This window comes from Malaclemys terrapin, chromosome 2 (genome assembly GCF_027887155.1).
Source record: "Malaclemys terrapin pileata isolate rMalTer1 chromosome 2, rMalTer1.hap1, whole genome shotgun sequence".
NCBI lineage: Eukaryota > Metazoa > Chordata > Testudines > Emydidae > Malaclemys > Malaclemys terrapin.
The window spans coordinates 201657801-201677954 of NC_071506.1; the positions used below are offsets into that span (position 1 = coordinate 201657801).

At 39.5% G+C, this 20154-nt stretch overlaps 1 protein-coding gene across 16 annotated transcripts in view; it reads left to right on the forward strand.

The window, feature by feature from the left end:
* The window catches only part of LRRFIP2 (LRR binding FLII interacting protein 2), a 171230-nt gene that overhangs the window by 76371 nt on the left and 74705 nt on the right, over nt 1-20154 (forward strand). For 9 of the 16 annotated variants that reach the window (XM_054019398.1, XM_054019396.1, XM_054019400.1 and 6 more), the window contains 4 exons: nt 4689-4757; nt 8425-8466; nt 10225-10287; nt 12176-12250. The exons of the other annotated variants lie outside the window; for them this stretch is intronic. In XM_054019398.1, coding sequence (XP_053875373.1) covers nt 4689-4757; nt 8425-8466; nt 10225-10287; nt 12176-12250 — 249 coding nt within the window. The remainder of the gene's footprint in view (nt 1-4688; nt 4758-8424; nt 8467-10224; nt 10288-12175; nt 12251-20154) is intronic. 16 annotated transcript variants of the gene reach the window in all.

A 20154-nucleotide genomic window follows, 5' to 3' on the forward strand; every position in this document is an offset into this window, starting at 1 on the left:
TTTCAGGAACATAACTACAATGTTAAGTGAGGAGTTACTGTACTTAGTGTTAGCCAGGGTGGATTTGATCAAATTGATTTAAATCAGTAGACAGGAAGACTTGATTTAATAATGTATTTCTACATAAAAGTGCATTCTTCTTGGTTGTTATAACCTTAATACATATTCTTCACAACTCAGAGGTATATGTAGATTTCATTTTTAGAAGGTACACACTATACATTTTTAAGTGATTTATTCTGAAAACTTTTCAGATTAGTTTTACCGCTGTATCAGAAAATGAATGCTTGTTTGGTTATTTCATTTACCAAAGCAGATGTTTATGAAGTCATTTGGCAGTGAACTATCTCCATTTCAACAAGTTATTCATTAATATTTGGAGGATTTTCTTGCCATGCTGTATTAGCAGGAGAACATCACCAGACAGACATGTAAATTGTTGTATTTAAGTAAAACAACAAGGTTATGTATTCTGGATTTTTTCTTCAACAGCGAACATACAATATTTTAACACAACAAGCATATGTATTTTTGATTTTAATTAAACATTCAAGTTTTTCTTTGTTGCACTGTTTGCATTTTGCATGCATGCCTGTCTTACCCACAGGTAGAGGAACTTCATTAAAATATTCCCAAACTGGGTCTCTTTTACGGCCTGCTGCTATTATAGGTTTTCCCTTCTAGTGAGAGAATGGTATGGTAGATCTCAGATCAATGAAGGCTACACTCAGAAAGACCTCAAGACTTCTGGAATACACTGCTCAAACAGTTTCACTTTCGTTTTCTACTGCCTGTCCCTCCCTTCTCACATTTATCTCCAGACGACTTCTTGTCCAGATCTGTTCCGCCCCCAACAATCTTCTATTCATTGAACTTTTTGCAACTTTGCACTTTTAGAGAGATGTAAGGGATTGACTCAGTGTACACAAATTTGCAGAAGGACAATAGGGTTGAGGTCTGTTATTTCTCACCTCTGTATATTATTTATGTATGTATTTAAAAACATTTTTGCTGTTAATAAGCCTGTTATCTCTGGAGACACAAATCCACAGTTTGAGAACTGCAAAACTAAGGATCTCTGATGGTATCTTCTAGACTGAGCCCCATTGGGTAGATAGAAAGATTAACCTAAATAATATATACAGAAGCCCCTGGAGCCTCATAGGATTGCCCTAATTCATGAACTAGTGGAACTTATTTACAAAACTTTTCTTAAACATTACATGAGTTTATTGTCTCATACTATAGAATTAGAATCTATAATCCCTATTCCATGATGAGATATCTTTGAGCTATAACGTATCTTATCTAAAACTATTTAGATAAGTTTTTTCCTCAAAAGGCATTTTATCAAAGAAATCTGATTTAAATAAAAAAATCTGATTCTTTTTTTAAATCATTGATTTTTATCCATCCTGGTGTTAGCACATATACAGTACAACTTTAAATAGACGGTATTTAAAACTTAGGTCAAGTCATTGTACTTGAGCGTCACATGTTCTTCTCCCAAACAAGTGCTGAGAATTATAAAGCTTGCATAGTCATGCATATGTATGTTATCTGTACATTAAGATAATTCAAGCTGTGTCTGTAGCTGCTAGCACTCACCAGCTGTGCACTGAGGTCAGATTCGAAGCTGCTCTTGATAATTGCTTAGAATGCTTTGTTTAGGTGGTAGTGCTTTTGAAGGAAAAGTAGTTCTAAAAATGTTTCTCCTCGTTCCCTCGCCTCTTCCTTCTCTTCTCTTTGCTGCTTTTCTATCTTCTTTTTCTCCCCTTCCTTTTCCTTTCTCATTCATTCTTTGTTTCCCTTCCACTTCCCTTTCACTTTCTCTTCCTCTACCCTAAGGGCATGGCTACACTCGAAACTCCAAAGAACTGCCGCGGGAGCACTCCCGCAGCAGTGCTTTGAAGTGCGAGTGTGGTCACAGCGCCAACGCTGGGAGAGAGCTCTCCCAGCACTGCAGGTACTCCACCTCCCCGAGGGGATTAGCTTGGGGCACTGTTTACACTGGTGCTTTACAGCGCTGTAACTTGCTGTGCTCAGGGGGGTGTTTTTTCACACCCCTGAGTGAGAAAGTTGCCACGCTGTAAAGCGCCAGTCTAGCCATAGCCTAAGAGTTGCTTCCCTCTCTTCTAGTTCTCTACTCACTTCTTACCGCTCAAATCTACTTCTTTACCCTTGCATTTTTCTCTCCTTCTTTCCTATGGTGGCTTTTCTTTCACACTTAAGAGAGAGATGTGTGGTGTTCCTATGTTCTGTTTTTGCACTCTTGCAGAAGTGGAGAACATGCATTCTTAAGTTATTTCATCATTCACTTTTAGCAGCAGCCCACCCAAAAGAGACTTGCAAGCTATTCTGTTCACTGGCTTCAGCTCCATAAAGAACAATTTTGTAAAGATGGTGTGTGTGTGGCAGTTCACCAACATCTACAGCTCTTTTCCTTCAATCTGTTTCCATTTCCTTGACCATCCTTTCCCCCCAGTCTTATGACACTTCCCCCCAGACTCAGACAAAAGCAGGAAAGGGGCAGTGTTTAGAGCTGAAAATCAATTCTCCATCAGAGCATTTTGTATCTTAAAGAATTTTTTTGAACTTTTCTTATATCCAGTAATACTGTGAAGATCCTTAAGTATGATTCACCTCAGTTGTAATATTAAATAAATTATTTATCTAATTATTAGCTTTTCTGTTTTCATCACTCTATAAGAGAGAAGAGTTCTAGAAAACTGAAAGAGGAACATTGTAATGTCAATATTAAGGGAGAGAAATGGCTAATTACAGACTAATGGTTAACTTCAATCTCAGTAAACTTTTTTAAAGCAACTTACTGCGTGGACAGAACTGGAACATAAGAAATTGTCAATGTGAGTTTACAAAGAACAGATCTTGTCAGAGAAAGTTGACATTTTTCAAAAATGACTAGAAGTTTACTACTGAGAAAGTGATAACTGTGTGGTAAATGGATTTTAGTCAAACATTTGATAAAGTATTGTTGCAATATACATTGATATACCTGTTTTCCATCAATTACTTATAATAGACATATGTATGTATATGTGTAAATGTAATTACATAAATTCTGTACAAAATAGGGTTGGCAGAATTTGATTTTTACTTTTCATAATTTCAACAGAACTGTTTTTAAACTGTTTTTCTAGTTTTATCCATTTGTGTTCATACTTGCTTAAAAGTCATAATTTTATGCATATTTTGTATTTTATTTTAATTTTCACAGTTGCAGGAAATTATGGGAGAGGGTCAGAGTATGGGGGGGTCAGACAATAATTTAATGATAGTAGATGTTGAGGCTTAAAACTAAAGGTTTCTAACGATTAAAACTCAAATAGACAATATCACATGTCAAAATATACAAAGTAAATATCCCTAAATCAAAATCTAATAAGTTCCCAAGCAGCATTTTTCTTACTTTGTCTATCATTACATTTTTATTAATATTGATGGAAATATTTGTGTCTATTTTTGTGTGTACAATGAAATCCATGTTTAGTGACATGTACCGATAAAAATCTAATCCCTTTCAAGTTTAAGAATAGTCAAGCTTGGTTCCTCAGTTAATGCAAACAACACTTCATTTATGAGGTTAATATTCAATATGCTTTTCTCTAAAGCAGACGGTCTCTGACTCTTCTTTTTGGAATACAAACTTAAATCTTGTTGTTATCATTAGAAGCTAGAAGATGACTAGGTACCAAGTATCAGGGGGTAGCCGTGTTAGTCTGTATCTACAAAAACAACAAGGAGTCTGGTGGCACCTTAAAGACTAGGTACCAAATGTCAAAAAATAAGAACAAGTCGTCTTTGCTTTTATTATTTATATTATGATAGTGCTCATGTAGTCTAGGCAGCCAATGGTAGTGAGCCTCAGAGCCTGGGTCTACATACTCATGGGGCTAGGGCTACCACACTATTTAAGTGCTTTGCTAAATTGTGCCCTAAATGAGATTAATAATGGCATATTTTACATTCAAAACCATCGAGAATGTTGGTCTCCTTTATGTTTGGTCATGTTTTAAAGTTAATATCTGTAATATGGTATAACTTACCTTTTGGTATAAAATGTCACTGGGACTTTTATATGAAATTGCTGTAAATCTGTATTTATAGATTATAAGTAGGGCAAAGAAATTGAGGTACTTAATGAGAAAACAGAAATGCTAGATGTTAAATTAATATAAAATAAAACGTGCACATATAATATGTATGCAGGTCGTCTTATGCTGTATTTTTGAAAAGTGTATATGAATGTATTCCATGATAAAAAGCATTAATAAATGCACCTACCCACACCAAAAATTAGAGAAACTAATTTGATAGATAAACGTTAGCCTTTCTTCATCTTTTCCAAAGAGAAAATAATTTGCTCAAAGCAGTCATGTTGTTTCTCATTCTTTAAGAAATAAAACACAATTAAAGAAAGCACAAACTAGTATGGTTAGAAATAGCACATGAGATGGTCATCCATAGTACTTGTCAGTGGTGATCACACAACTCGCTCTTAAATTATACTGTCATTCCTAGTGCATAAAATTAGCTTTATTACGCTGCTCACCATGCATTGAGTACAGATTTATATATATCTCTACATTAAAAGCAGTTTTTTATTTTTAATTTATTTACTGTTTATATATTTGAAATTCATAATCTTCTACAATTTAATTCCTAAGAGTTCATCTTTGGATGTCAGTGGGTCTTATAGCAGCAGAACAAGTGCCTCCAGAAGGAGAGATCTTGCGGTGTGTAACCTGGAAATGAGCATGTTTTGACTTGTTCATGTAATAACATTTTGTGTGCCTACTGATCAAAAATAGTAATAAAATACTGAGCACTTATTTCAGCTAGGACACATTATTTTAATGGAGAACAGTAGTTACTGGAGTGTGTTGTTTGTATAATACAGCTTTCTTCCAGTGAAAATGTATTTGAAGGCTCTAAGAAATCTGTGGCTTAAGTTTTTTGTTTTGGCTCAGCAAACCAATGTGGGAACATTGTTGTGGGAAGAGGTGGTCTTCCAGTTCCTCAACAGAAATGTGTTGAGATGACAAAGCTTGAAAACCACTGCATTAAATTAAACGCAGATTCTCTGCTGGAGCTTTTGGCAGGAGACTGCTTCAAGCTTCAATTTGTAGATTGCTCAAGCCATATCTTTTTGGGGTAGATACTGCACTTTTAGTCCCATGATCTGGGCTGAAATAAGAAAATGAAGGATAACTATTATTCTAGCTTAGACAATTTTATCTGTAATGTTTATATGCAGATTTTAATATTTTCTGAAGTTGTTGAATTGTTAATAAATTATGATTAGGGTTCCGTGTTTGTCACAGAGGTCACGATAGTCACAGAGTCTGTGACTTTCTGCAACCTCTGTGACTTCTGCAGCAATTAGTGTGGCTGACCCCTGGGCCGCTCAGGCAGCCCTGGGGACAGCCACACTGGCTGCTACTGCAGCAGTTTTGCAGTCGGCCGCCTGGAGCAGCATTGGCCCTGGGGCCAGCTGCATGGGCTGCTACTCTGGCGGCCCTGGGCAGCTGATCCCAGGGACTGCCTGAGCAACAGCCGATGTGGCTGGACCTGGGGACCACCTGCGCAGCAATCGTGGGTCTGACAGGACCTGATGCAGCTAGGTGGCTCCTGGCAGTGGTCCCAGGGCAGCCGGAGCAGTGGCTGACCCCCTGAGGCTTCCCCCATGGCAGCTGCCAAAGCGGCAGCAGGCCCCTGGGGCTCTCCCCTTCCCAGCAGCTGGTGCTGCACGTCCCCTCCATCCCCCCCAAAAAAGATTCAATCATGAGTATTTATAAGTCATGGACCGGTCACGGGGAGAGATTTTTTTGTTTCTTACATCTGATCTGTCTATGACTTTTTTACTGAAAATACCTGTGATTAAATTGTAGCTTTAATTATAATTAAGGCTGTGAGTCTTTCACAGAGGTGACGGATTCTGTGACTTTCTGGGACTTCTGCAGCAACTGGTGCGGCTGACCCAAGGGCTGCCTGAGCGGCTGGTGTGGCCCTGGGGTCAGCCGCACCGGCCGCTGCTCCGGCACTAGTCCTGGGTGCTGCCGCGGAGCAGTGGTCCAGGAGCAGCAGTGGCTGGCCCCCCAGTCCCCCCAGCACCTAAGATTTAGTTGGGGATATTTTTTGGTAAAAGTCACTTTTTGTTTCTTGCCCCTGACCTGTCCATGACTTTTTACTAAAGATACCCGTGATTAAATCGTAACTTTAATCCCATATATAGGGTTTTGATGGCAACAGTACTCTTCAGTCTGATCTGTCTCCATGTGTTGCATTTAAAATAACACTTTTTTAGTTAAAATGGTGCAGCTTTAAAAAAAAAAAAAAAAAAAAAAAACAGACCTGAGTCTGGGTGGGAAGACATATATTCAGAGAATCAAATTAACAACCAAGAGGTTATCCTTATAAGTCTCCTCTTAGCAGTTTAAGCGTCTTAATGGAAAAAAAACATGCAAGTTTTGGCTTCAGTTGTAGCATTAATAGTGTATAGCTTCCAGCAGTTCCCATTGGCCTGGAGTAGCGAACCGCGGCCACTGGGAGCCGCGATCAGCAGAACCTGCGGACACGGCAGGTACACAAGCCGGCCAGCCCTGCCAGGAACAAGTTTGGGAACTACTGGTGTACAGAATGGTTCTGAAACCAATTTCCATTTTTTAAATTCCTGGTACAGTCAGAAAAGTGACACTTAAATAACACCAGCATTCTCAACAATTCTGCTTCCTATGAGTACTAAAAATCTGTATCTGCTTGCTTCACTAGCAAGAATAAATTTTTATTTCTGACAGCATTGCAAAGCCAACATCCATAGAAGTGGGACCTGGATGCTTTTGTGGCTTATGCATCACCAACAGATTGGTTAACTAAGTTACAGTTGTGGAATCTTGAAAAATTTATAACCCAGAAAGAACACAGATTTACTTTTACATCCTAAGACTAACACTTAAAAAAATATTTTTTTATCTGTAAGTTGAGCAAATTTGATGTCTGGTATTGCGAGACAGTAAGCACGGAACCCTACAACTACAATAGTATTATGGAGTCATTTTCCAGAGTGTTTCCGCATTCTCATACAGCTGTTGTAACAGAATTTGTGTAAATATTTAAAGTTCTGATATTCAAGCAGTATGAAAACTGGTCATGTAAGGCTAGCTGACTGTTGTCACAAATCATCTCACTATTCAGTAGGGCTGTAAAGCAATTAAAAAAATTAATCATGCGATTAATCGCACTGTTAAATGATAATGGAATACCATGTATTTAAATATTTGTGGATGTTTTCTACATTTTCAAATATATTTATTTCTATTACAACACAAAATACAAAGTGTACAGTGCTCACTTTATATTATTTTTATTACAAATATTTGCACTGTAAAAATGATAGTATATTTCAATTCACCTAATACAAGTGCTGTAGTGCAATCTCTTTATCATGAAAGTTGTACTTAAAAATGTAGAATTATGTACAAAAAATAACTGCATTCAAAAATAAAACAATGTAAAACTTTAGAACTAACAAATCTACTTCAGCCAATTGCTCAGACAAGCAAGTTTGCCTAAAATTTGCAAGAGATAATGCTGCCCACATCTTGTTTAAAATGTCACCTGAAAGTGAGAACAGGTGTTTGCATGGCACTGTTGTAGCCGGCATCGCAAGATACTTACATGCTAGATGCGCTAAAGATTCGTATGTCCCTTCATATGAAGTAGGACTGAGTGGACTTGTAGGCTTTAAAGTTTTGCATTGTTTTGTTTTTGAGTGCAGTTATGTAACAAACAAACAAAATCTACATTTGTAAGTTACACTTTCATGACAGATTGCACTACAGTACTTGTATGAGGTGAACTGAAAAATACTATCATTTTTACAGTGCAAATATTTGTAATAAAAATAATATAAAGTGAGCACTGTACACTTTGTATTTTGTGTTGTAATAGAAATAAATATATTTGAAAATGTAGAAAAACATCCAAAAATATTTCATAATTTTCAATTGCTATTCTATTGTTTAACGGTGCGATTAATCGCAATTAATTTTTTTAATCGCAGTTAATTTTTTTGTTAATGGCGTGCGTTAACTGCGTTTAATCGACATCCCTACTTTTCAGAAATTTGCAGATTTTTAGCAATGTGCTAAGAAATAGCCATTCTGATTTTTAAAAAATCTATTTTCCCTCAAAAATGCCAGTTTGTGATGCATAATATTCCTTAGTGTGAATTTTGACTGTTGTACTCAGTAAATCTGTGATTCTCTTAATCCTCTTAATTTTTGACTACTGCTTTATTGATATAACCATTTTAGATTTTTATTTCTTTCTGTCCTGATTTCCTGTTGTCTTGGCATTCTGAAATTCTTCTTTCTTCACAATTGGTTTTCCATACCTTTTTAGTGTGATGGGGTGAAGGATAGATCTACAAGACGTTCACTCTCAGTACGTAGATAATTTGCATGTCTCTATATGAATAACGGCTACTTTTAAAAGACCTGATCACATTAATTTTGAATGATTGTGAGCTCTTAAAAAATTATCACTAAATTGATCTTGCCTACTGTGTTCTCAGTTAGGATAGGATTACAAATGTAACTATTTTGGAAGGGTGCATGTATAACTACTTTTGACAAAATGAAGTTATAGAATATATAATTTTAAATCTAAATAACCATCTGTATGTGTCATTCATTGTTAAATTACTTTCTGTTTTAAGGTAATATTATAATAGTATTACAATTACTGTTCTGAAGAGCATGGTATTGGCATATGGGGGTCCTTTAAAGTCTTTTCTACTTATCTCTGCCATTTTAAAAATATTACTTCCATTTAACTTGGCATACAAATTAGACTGAGGAAACATACATTTTCAAAAACTAATATACTATTATTGTGCATGAAAATATACTATTTTATGATAGCTGCTAATGTCCTGATCTTGCAACTTGTTCCACTTAGGCAGAACCCTGCGCCCATACTGGCTGCTGCATGGTCCTAAAATAGTGGGGTGATCTGTCAGCTCATATACACTAGGACTCGCAAAGTTGCTTATATCAGTGGGACAGAAGTGGTATTTGGAATGGTAGGAAATCTGTTTTTAAAAAAAAAATGTACATAGAGTATACACATAAGGAGAGGTGTTCTGATGACAGGAAGGCACTTCATACATCAGTTCGGGGCAAATAATCCTGAGGCAAATACTACAGAGGAAGTTCACACACCACAGAGCCCTGCCTGTCAGGACTTGCCATTGTGCAGCAAGGATTTGGGGCCAAGACTAGTTGATCTGCTGCTACTGAGACTTGGGCTGTAAGTAATTCATGCCTCTTGATTCAGACTCTCTGTAAATGCAGAAAGAAAAGATAGTATCTGTTACATTTGGGTCACAAAATCATAAGGACTAGATACAACAAGCCCAAAAAATCTTAAATTCTCAAACACAGGGATCAGGGTCTCTGATCCCTTAATTTAAAAAATGATCTCATTTACCATTCCTGCTCGGAAGTATGTTGAACTGAGTTTGTGCAGATCCCTTTTAAGCAAAGACAGGAATCAAACATTTTTGTTACTAACGTGAACCTGTAAACAAACCAGAAACTAAATTAACACCCATAAACTTTGAATAAACTATGAAATAGATTAAGTGGGTGAAAGGAATAAACTCTTAATATACTTTTATGTTTTAAGCTTATTTTTTCAATTTTGCACATTTTACCTTTTTGAGAACTACACCTCTACCCCAATATAATGTGACCTGATATAACACGAATTTGGATATAACGCGATAAAGCAGTGCTCCGGGGCGGGGCTGTGCACTCCGGCAGATCAAAGCAAGTTCGATGTAACGCGGTTTCACTTATAATGCAATAAGATTTTTTTGACTCCCGAGGACAGCGTTATATCTGGGTAGAGGTGTACTGTGAACATTGAACACTGGTTGTCTTTACTGGATAACTCAAGACAGGTAAAGTTGCAGTCACACTCATCTGACCCTTCTTTTGGGTTTAGTGATATGAGCAACCTGCATCTGGTATTTTGGTCCAATCCCCATTCCTCTCAGTAGGTCAGTGTTTTCTATGGCCATGCTCCTCTAGAATAGTAAGCGTTTTGTTAAGAATTGCATGTTCCTTCTTTTATTATGCTCTGGTGTTGAAGATGCTGTTGTTGGTTAGTGTTTACTTTCTAAATTTTTATTTATAGAATCCTGCTTACAATGACTCTCATGGAATAAAGAAGTCTTCTAGTTCCCATAAAGAACTCTTGGTTAGTGTTCTCATGCACTATTTGTTATGAATATACCAAATAAGTACAGAGGGTCTTCTACAAGTAAATTCTATATATGTTTACTATACTGGGGCTATGCATGTCTTTGTTATAGTAAAAGAAATCTAGGTGACCTATGTGACGGTATGGGCCAAATTCTGCTCTGAATTTGGCCCATACCAAATCTGAATTGATTGCAACTCCAATTATGTCAGCAGAATTGTGTGTACTACTCAGAGCAGAATTTAAATCCTATACAAAGAGGTCTTTGCTAAGCTTTTGGAAATATTTGCAATAGTAATACTTGTGGATGAAAATTTATTTTCAGCTTTTTCATTTGATTTCATTTCATTTGCTCTGTGGGGACAGAGGAACCTACTTCATATCTACCCCCCTGTAGATCTATCAGTAGTGAGTACAGCTGCTCCCCGAGTTACGTAAACCCGATGTACACAAATCCTAGCTTACAGAAAAAGTTCTGCAAGCTAGAAATAGGAGTGGGTTGTGGGGTTTTTTTTTGCGTAATGGTCAGAGATACGTTTCCAACTTACGCAAAATTCGAGTTACACAAGGTGTTACGCAAGTGTTCTGTTCCAGAAGTCGGGGAGTGTCTTTAGCTTAAATTCTGTTGTGCAGGTAAGGTTTGCCATTAATATTTAACACCATATCAGTGCCTTTTTTGAAAAAGATGTTGGGATTATTGTGATCTCCAGAAAGCGGCTGTAGAATGTCCAAGTATACAATTTAAAAAATAAGATATTCACAGGAAGTCTTTAATTAAAAAATACGTATATTTAGGATGGTATTTTCGAAAGGTCCCAGCCCTGATAAATGAGTCATTGATTAAATGGGCACAGAGTTAGGCCAGTTAGGCCACCTTTGAAAAATCCCACCTTGAATCCATATTTTTCTCTCACGACTGAAATATTTTCTTATTTTCACAGCAATGTATAGTTTCTGCCACATTTTTCAAAATGCCACTCTTTCCAAAGAGCCACAGTTTGCTACATCCCAATACATGTGCTCTTGCATGCTGTCTCTTTGTGCGTGCATGCACACAGATATAGCCAATTTGGCAAAGGGATGTGCATATATTGTTCTTTATTCCCCATTGAGTTGCACTGATTCCAATGAAAATATAGATCAGTGCTTTTTGATCCCTTTAAACACACACACTTTTATAGTTAAGAAAGTAGGGGGCTAAGTTCCACAATGTAGATAATCAGAAATGTAATCAATAAGCTTTCAATATGTTTTTCTCTGAGAACAGTGGTGTAAGAAAGGTAGGCCCCGATCCTTCACACACTTAACACATTTAACTCCACTAGTGAGCGTCAGTGGGACTATTCACAGTTGCAAAGTTAAGCATATGCTTGTGTGTTTGCCAGATTGGTGTCTGGTTTATTAAATACTTTCACTAGTGTTTTGAAGATGTAGTGAAGATACAGACTATTACATACTTATGAATTCTCTCTTTCAAATTCTGATTCAACAAATTATCTAATGGAAACAGATTAAACAAATAAGCATAAATGTGTTCTGATTTATTATTTGACGTTGTCAAGATTTTGAAGTAATAATTATTGTCAGGGTTTTCAGGGACATTCCTCGGTTTTGCGTGGGGCAAAAAACAAACCCATATTTTCTTCTCCTGGCTGGATGAGGCATTTTTTAAATGTCAGCATTTTCCATAATTTTTTAAAGAGTACTCTTAAAAAAAACTGTGTGCCATTTTTCCTTCAGAAAATTGCACCAATTTTGAGCCCTAGCCCTAAAAAAATGAGAGAGAACTTTTAATGTCTGTTTACAAGTTTGGGGATGTCTGGGCATCATTGTGGTTTAATTCTTGTTCACAATAACTTTATGTACAATTTTTTATTTTTTACAGGGTGGATTTTACCATGACCAAAGAAATTATAGCAGCCTTAGACATAGCAAACCAATCTCTTCCTACCATACTCGGGTCTGTCTGTACTTTGGTTTCTGCTTAATTATGATGCATGCTTTTTTCCTCTGAAGATTCTGGAGTATTAAAACTAATATTAGCATAACTTGAAATGCTTGCTTAGTTTTTAACATTGCTGCTCAGATTAATTTATGAGGGACTGTTCTCTGTCACTGTAGAGCTTGATGAATAACATAGAAGCAGTTTTGTTTCCTGCAAGTTTTGAGATAAATTTTAAGTAGTTTAGGTCATGAATTATTACTACATATTTGATTTTAAATTGAGTTTTAAGTTTACTTATTTGCTTTTCAAGGCCAGCTTTACTGAATTGCCCAGGCAAACTAGGGAAATCATTCAGAATAATAAGAGAGGCAAAAAGTTCAATTTTTTACAATTTTCTGTAAAGTAATTATTTTGATTTGTGAAATGTGCCTAAATTAAATAACCTTTCTATTATTTATCATAAGCCCTTATGATTAGTCTATTTTACTTGATCCAATCTCTTTACAGCTTCATAAATATAAATTGGTATTAAAAATAAAACTTTTCTGCTCATCTTTCCTTATCTTGGAAAAACATTAATACTCAAGTTTGTAACTAGCCCAACAGACTTTCCCAAGATGTGACACTTCTTGTGCCGATTTGAGTGGTTACAGACGTGTATTCCACTCAGGTATGTGCGCACCAAAGCCAGAGAACTTTGCCTACTAATACCCGTAGGGGTGAAACTTGTGCCCTCTAGCCCCTTAGCTATTTGAGGGCAGCACCACACTGACCCCTCTCAGTTCCTTCTTACTGCCTCCGGACAGGGCCAGATTAACACAGGAGCTTTAGGGGCTGCAGCCCAGGGCCTCTGGCTAAGGCAAAAATAAATCCATAGTCGTATACAATTCGGTGGTCACCAACCCATCGATCGCAATCGACGGGTCGATCCTGGAGCTGCTGCCAGTCTATCACAATCTCCAGGCCGCTAAAAGTCCAGTGGCGCAGCAGGGGTCAGGCAGGCTGCCTGTATGCTGTGGCCCCACACCGCTCCCGAAAGCGGCTGGCTGCTGGCACATCTCTGCGGCCCCTTGGGGGGGAGGGGCAGCTCCTTGTGCTGCCCCCACCGTCAGCACCATCCCTGCAGCTCGGCCAATGGGAGCCGCCGGTGTGGCACTTGTGGACAGTGCACGGAGACATGCTGTCCCCTTCCCCCCCAGGGGTGCGCAGAGACATGCCAGCAGCCGGCTGCTTCGGGAGCAGCGTGGGGCCATGGCATGCAAGCAGGCAGCCTGCCTGAGCCCTGCTGCGCTGCCAGCCAGGAGCTGCCTGTGGTAAGCGCTTCCCAGCTGGAGCTTGCACCTTGCACCCCCTCCTGCACCCCAACCCACTGCCCCAGGTGAGAATCCCCTCCTGCACCAAACTCCCTCCCAGACCCCACACCCCTCACCCTCTCCTGCATCCCAACACTCTGCCCCAGCCTGGAGCGCTCTCCTGCACCCAAACTCCCTCATAGAAAGAAACAATATAACAGCTGTTCTAAGGTAAGAAGTAGGCTATTTTGAATTAACTACATTCTACATGTTTTAAGACTGAAATGTTACCACAGAATGGCTTTGTTAATTAAAAGGCAAGTTTAGTATAGCGTTAATAGCCTCGATGCTATAATTGTGATCATTTAGTTTTAAATTAGGAAAAAGACTTGTATACAGTGGCCCCACAAAATCTAATAGCCCCAGGCCCACAGGAGAGTTAATCCGGCCCTGCTTCCAGCTTAAATCAGAGTGCTCAATGTGTTTTTTACCTCACGCTTTGTTTCACAGGGCTGTATGTGATTTTCCCCCCCCCCCCCATATATAGTTACTTGTATTTGGTTTAGTAGTACCGTTAGTTTTAGTTTATTAATAGATGCCCTCTCCAGGGATTAAACACTGCCTGTAATGTGGAGTAACTGTCCCGAGTAGTGACCCCAATACTCTATTAGTTGGGCCTTGAGGAAGGGCACATCAAAGAAAGTTGTTCCATCTGTGAGTTCGAGAGAAAGCATATGGCCAGAGACTTTTGCTTGAAGTAGTACCTTCTGGAGCAGGCCATGAGGCCTGCTTTCAAAATTGGGGGCCTCCACAATTTCAGCTCCCATGCCCAAGGGCATCAGAGCTGACATGGGCTGTTTGGCCACTTTTGGATTCCTCTCCCAGGAGGAAGAGAGACTGTTCTTCTCCCTCAGGTATTTCTAAAGAACAGTCTCATAAAACAGACTGGGGCTGTTCCAGAGCTAAGAGAGATTCCTCCCCTTCTAAGAGGATTGCAGATTGGCACCATGATTTATCCGGTATGTGAGAGAGCAGGGCTGCTCTCCGATATTGAGACGAAAGCAAGTGGACTCCATACCATTGACTCTGATATCATCCGTGGGGCATCCATTGAGTCCAGTACTGATGGTGTCAGTGTCTGCACTGACTCTTTCAACTCCTGTGGTGTATCAGGCAGCATTGGACTTGATTAGCCTGTCTGTTCCTGACTCTCCACTAATTCAGGAATGTTAAGCTGTGATGGCTTTTTGTTGTTGTCATCCCCATCTGGTTGTAGACTTGTTATTGTCGGCACCGTCTTCTGCGACTCCTCCAATTCAGGATGTAGTGTTGAGGTTGCCTGCCTTTTTGATACCCAGGGGCTTGTCAGCACAGGGTACTGTCTTTGTTGCTGATGATGACTCCAGCACACACTGCATCTGTGGGACTGGTGCCAGCTTGAACTTCAGTACTGATGTCTGCTCCTGTACCAAGTGTGAGGCCTCTATCATTCCTTAAAGCTCCAACTGCTTTATCTTTATTGGTAGTGATGCATCCTACATTCCAAACTTTGGATGAGTCTGGACATTTACAGGCCCTTCCAGGGTGTGGCTCCTCCAATATCTCTGGACTACTTGGAAAGTTCTTCAGGGTTGGTCTGAGACATCTTCCTCCACTCCCTCACCTTCTTGATACTGCTCTTGCTGGTCATTGAGCATCACTATCAGTACTGAGATTGGCACTGCTTTCATAGCAGGGAGGAGGTTTATGACCACCCACACCATACCCCTACCCAGAGTGGCTTCCTCTGAGCCTCTGGGAAGTTCCATGGTTAGTAAGGTCCCGATCCTTGGCTTAATCCAGAGTGAAGTCACTTACTCTGCTGGTAGCCTGTGGCTGCAGCACTGGAGGTTCAGCAGGAGAGAAGGGGGTTGCTCCTGCTAAACTGGGTCAGCCTAAGCCGTTGTTACAAGCACCACAGGAGAGTCCATTGGTTCAGCTTGCTTCAGGCTTGGGTAATCAGGCTGCGTTTGTTCAGGAGAACACCCATAGATTGTTGGATATTCTCCAGTCCTCAGCTCGGGAGAGTGGCTCTCCCAATAAATGAACTGATCCTGGAATCTGCCAAGACTCTATGGAACACCCCAGAGATGTTACCACCCACAGTAAAATGTACTGCATGCCCGTGAATAATTGAGTGTTTCTGTTCAAATCCAGCACCTAACTTTCTTATGGTAAGGGCAGATAATGAGAGGTTAAGGTGGAGAGATGCAAGTCGACACCAAAGGACAAGGGCTGTAAAAGACGTGACTATTCAGGGTGGAAAATTTATTCTACTTCATCCTTAGAAATGTGTGTTGCCAATCAGCAAGCACTTTTATCGAATTATAAAATTATATAATTTATAATTGGGAAGTGATAGCAAAATTTACGGATCAGTTGCCAGAATCCTCCAGAGAAGAGTTTTAAGGTTTCCATTGTGGAAGGCCATTTAGTGGTGAAGACATCACTACAGTCAGCTTTGGACATGACAGATGCTTCCTCTAGAGTTATGGCCTCTACTGTAACAACGAGAAGGGCATCATGGTTGCAGAACTCTGGTATAGCTTCTGAGGTTCAATAGATGATTGAGTACTTACCTTTTGATTGATATTTTTTTGTTTTTGGAGAAAATTGATGAAACACTACATTCCTTTTAGGACTTGAGATACATTGCGCTCATTGGGGATTTTTACTCAGGCAATAAAGAGGCTTTGCTTCCCAGGGCAACAGCAACAATATTGACCTCAGTGGTTCTTTAGGTTGAATTATCTCACTAGACAGGAGGGACGCGCATCATGAAGGTGAAGGTCTTATGGCCTCAATTTCAACCATTCAGCCTGTCTTCAATCAGTTTCAGGCAAGCAGTCAATTTAACTCTTCAAGGTTTACATTCCATTTACCAAGCTTCAAGTAATTACTTTCCCATCTTGGGGCAGGCTATCACATGTCTACAGGGCTTGCGAGTCAATAACCGTGGACAAGTGTGTCTTAGGCACTCTGGGTTATGCCATTCAATTCCTGTCCATTCCTTCTTCCCACTCTCCCACCCTGTCCCTTATTGGGGAACCCCTCACGAATCTCTGCTCCTGCAGCAGGTGCAGACTCTCCAGGCTTCAGGGGCTAAAGAGGTGGTTCCCCTTCAGAATCGGAGAAAGGGATTCTATTCATGATCCTTCCTGATCCAAGTCCAAGGTAGGGGTGAGACCTATCCTTGATCTCCGCGGTCTCAACAAATACATCAACTACATGAGATTCTTCATGGTTATCTTTGCTACTACTCTCCCCACTTTGAATCACAATATCTGTTTTGCCACCTTTGATCTTCAGGATACTTACTTCCATGTGGCTATTTTCCCAAGCCATAGGAGGTTTCTCAGATTTGTAGTAACCGGTCTGCATTATCAGTACACTATACTTCCCTTTTTCCTTGGCTCCACGGGTATTTACCAAATGTGTGACTGTTGTAGAAGAATATCTCAGCAAAAGAGGAATTCATGTTTTTCCATACCTAGATGATTGTTTAGTGACGGGCAAGTCCAGAGACCAAATCCTCTGTCATGTTCAGTTCATGTTGCATCTCTTTGATCATCTGGATCTGATTTTGAACAAAGAGATGTCAACATTAATACGAACACAAAAAATCAAATTCATTGGGCCCTACTAGAATCTGAGTTTGAGGGTGTTTCTGCCTAATGAACGATTTTAAGAAGTTTGTCACCTATGCATGTGGCTCTGCTCTCATCTTTCAACTATGATACATGTATGTCTGAGATTGCTAGGCTATAATGTGGCATGAATTTATGGTCCAGCTTGCAAGATTGCGCCTTTGTTCTCTGTAGAGCTGGTTGAAGTTGGTATATCGCCTGAATTGTCAGTTACTAGATCATAGAATCATAGGACTGGAAGGGACCTTGAGACGTCATCTATGCACTCATGGCAGGACTAAGTATTATCTAGATGGCCTACTGCAGGTGCCACTGCCATCCTCAAGTCCCTACAGCAGTGGACAGATCAGATCAATATTGGTGAGGGTGATTCCTTTGCCCATCCTCCTCTGGACAGGACCATAGTTATTGATGCCTCCATGCTAAGTAGGGGAGTGCACCTGCGGACATTGAAGGTTCAAGGTTTGTGGACAGAACAGGAAGCATCCCTTTGTATCAACATCCTGGAGCTTTGAGCCACTTACAGTCAGGGATTTGGAGCAATCAAATTTTTGAATTGCTCCGGCTCCACTCCAGCTCCGGGCAAAAACCTACTGGTCTGCGCTCCAGCTCCGGGCTCCACTCCAAAGCCCTGCTTACAATGCATGCCGAGCTTTTTGGTCACAGATCAAGGACACTGTTTCATATAGTTACTAATAACACCACAATGTATTATGTGGACAAGCAGGGAGGAGTACGGTCCAACCAGCTTTGTCAGGAAGCAATAAAATTTTGGCAGTGCTGCATGAAGGAGAGCAACATTCCCACAGCCACTCATTTACCTTTAGACTTAGACCTTAGTCCATCCCGTGCTTTGCTGCACATTGGGCTAACCACACTTGACATCCTTGCCTGTCAACTGCCCTTCTCTCCAAATCTTTCCATTTTATGTCGAGGTACTTGATGTCATTCAGAACTGTTCGTTTCCATGTTATTCATGGTCTTCCTCTCTTTCTTCTTGCGTTTTCTGGCTTCCGTTCAAGGGCGGTATTTGGTAAGCGTTCTTTTTCCATTCTCAGCACGTGTCCCAGTCACTGATGACTTCTTTTGTAGATTATTTGTGAGAGGGTACCTTGTCCAGTAATTTTTCCGACTTCATTTGTCTTCCTATCTCTATATGTTGTTCACAATATTCTTCTCAGACATTTTGTGATTAAATGCATCCAGCTTTTGCATATCTTTCTTGGTAAATTGCCATGTCTCACTGCTATATGTTGTGATGGTGAAAACAATTTGTACATGTTCAGTTTTGTTTTGAGGGAGATGTTTTTGAGTCATCCAAATGCAGCGTTTGCCTTCCCGATTCTTCTTTCTTTCTTTCCTCAGAACTAGTACCATCTTGGCTGATGGTACTTCCAAGATATGTAAAATTGTCTACCTTCTCCAGTTTCTCGTCTTTGATTTTGATTTCTGTCCCTATAGTCCCCATTAACATGACTTTACATTTCTTTGCATTGTATCTCAAACCTACCTTCTCCATTACTTTTTACTTGGTTTGTCCATTTTTGTAGTCTGTGGGCATCTTCATTGATAAGAGCGATGTTGTCAGCAAAGTCTAGATCAAATAGCCTTGAATTGTTCCATTTTAGGCCATTGTTTTAATCCATAGTCGATGGCTAGCATAAACAAAAAAGGAGACAGGATGCACCCCTACCTTACACCTGTCTTGATGTTGAATGGCTTGTTCAATCCATTTTCCATTTTAATTCAGCATTTTGAGTTCGTGTAGAATGCCTTCATAATTAATTTTGTTGGACTTCCATATTGTTACACAATTTTCACATTGTTTCTCTGTTTACACTATCGAATGTCTTTTGAATGCCACAAAATTGATGGCAAGGCTGCCTTGGAATTCAATTGTGTTCTCAATAATCCGTCTCAGGCTGAAAATAATGACAGTGCACCAACTCCCTTCTCTAAATCCAGATCGTTGTTCACGTAGTATGGTATCCATCTTTCCTTTCTTTCTGTTCAGGAGGACTGCTGCTAATACTTTTCCTGTGACAGATAAGTGTTACTCCCCTCCAATTTGAACAATTGTTTAGATCACCTTTCTTTGGTAACTTGCTTACGATACCGAGGGTCCATTCTTCTGGCACTTTCTCCTTCGTCCATATTTTGTTGCACAGCTGAGTGATTCCACGTCGTGACCTCCATATTTAAGCATCTCAGGATGAATGCCATCCGAACCAGGTGCCTTATTTTTCAGCTTCTGCAATGCTATTTTTACTTTCGTTTGCCCAGATCGGAAACTAAAGAGGAGGTTGGGAAACAGTCATCGGCCCACATACAACTGGAACAATGACAATGGCACAAAACTTCTTGAATGTTGTGCTGAAAATAATCTTAGCATCTGCAAATCTTTCTTCCAACACAAAAACATACACAAAAAGACTTCACCAGATGGCAGTACACAAAATGAGATCAACTATATCTGTGTTAGTCAGGTGGAAAACGTCAGTGTTAGACACGAGTATTCAGAGGAGCAGATATCAGGAGCAATCACTATTTTGCTGAAAGCAAACATCAAATTGAAGTTTAAAGCACTTAAAAAGAGAGAACACAGACTCATATTATTCAATACACAGAAACTACAAGATTGCAGGATACGAAAAGAGTACCAGATAGAGGTCAAGAATAGGTCTGAGGCTCTTAAAAATCTTGAAGAAAACAAAGGGGAAAAATACTGGGATCTTTTCAAAACAGCTGTGCTAGAAGCAGCTGAAAAGATAATTGGTAGAAGGAGAGGAAGCAATAAAGAATAGTGGATCTCAAAAGAAACATTGACAATTATAGACAAAAGAAAACAAAAGGCTCTAGTACTAAAACATGCAACTTATGAAACAAAACAAACCGACAGAAACCTTGACAAAGCAGTAAAGAAACCATGCAAAAAAGATAA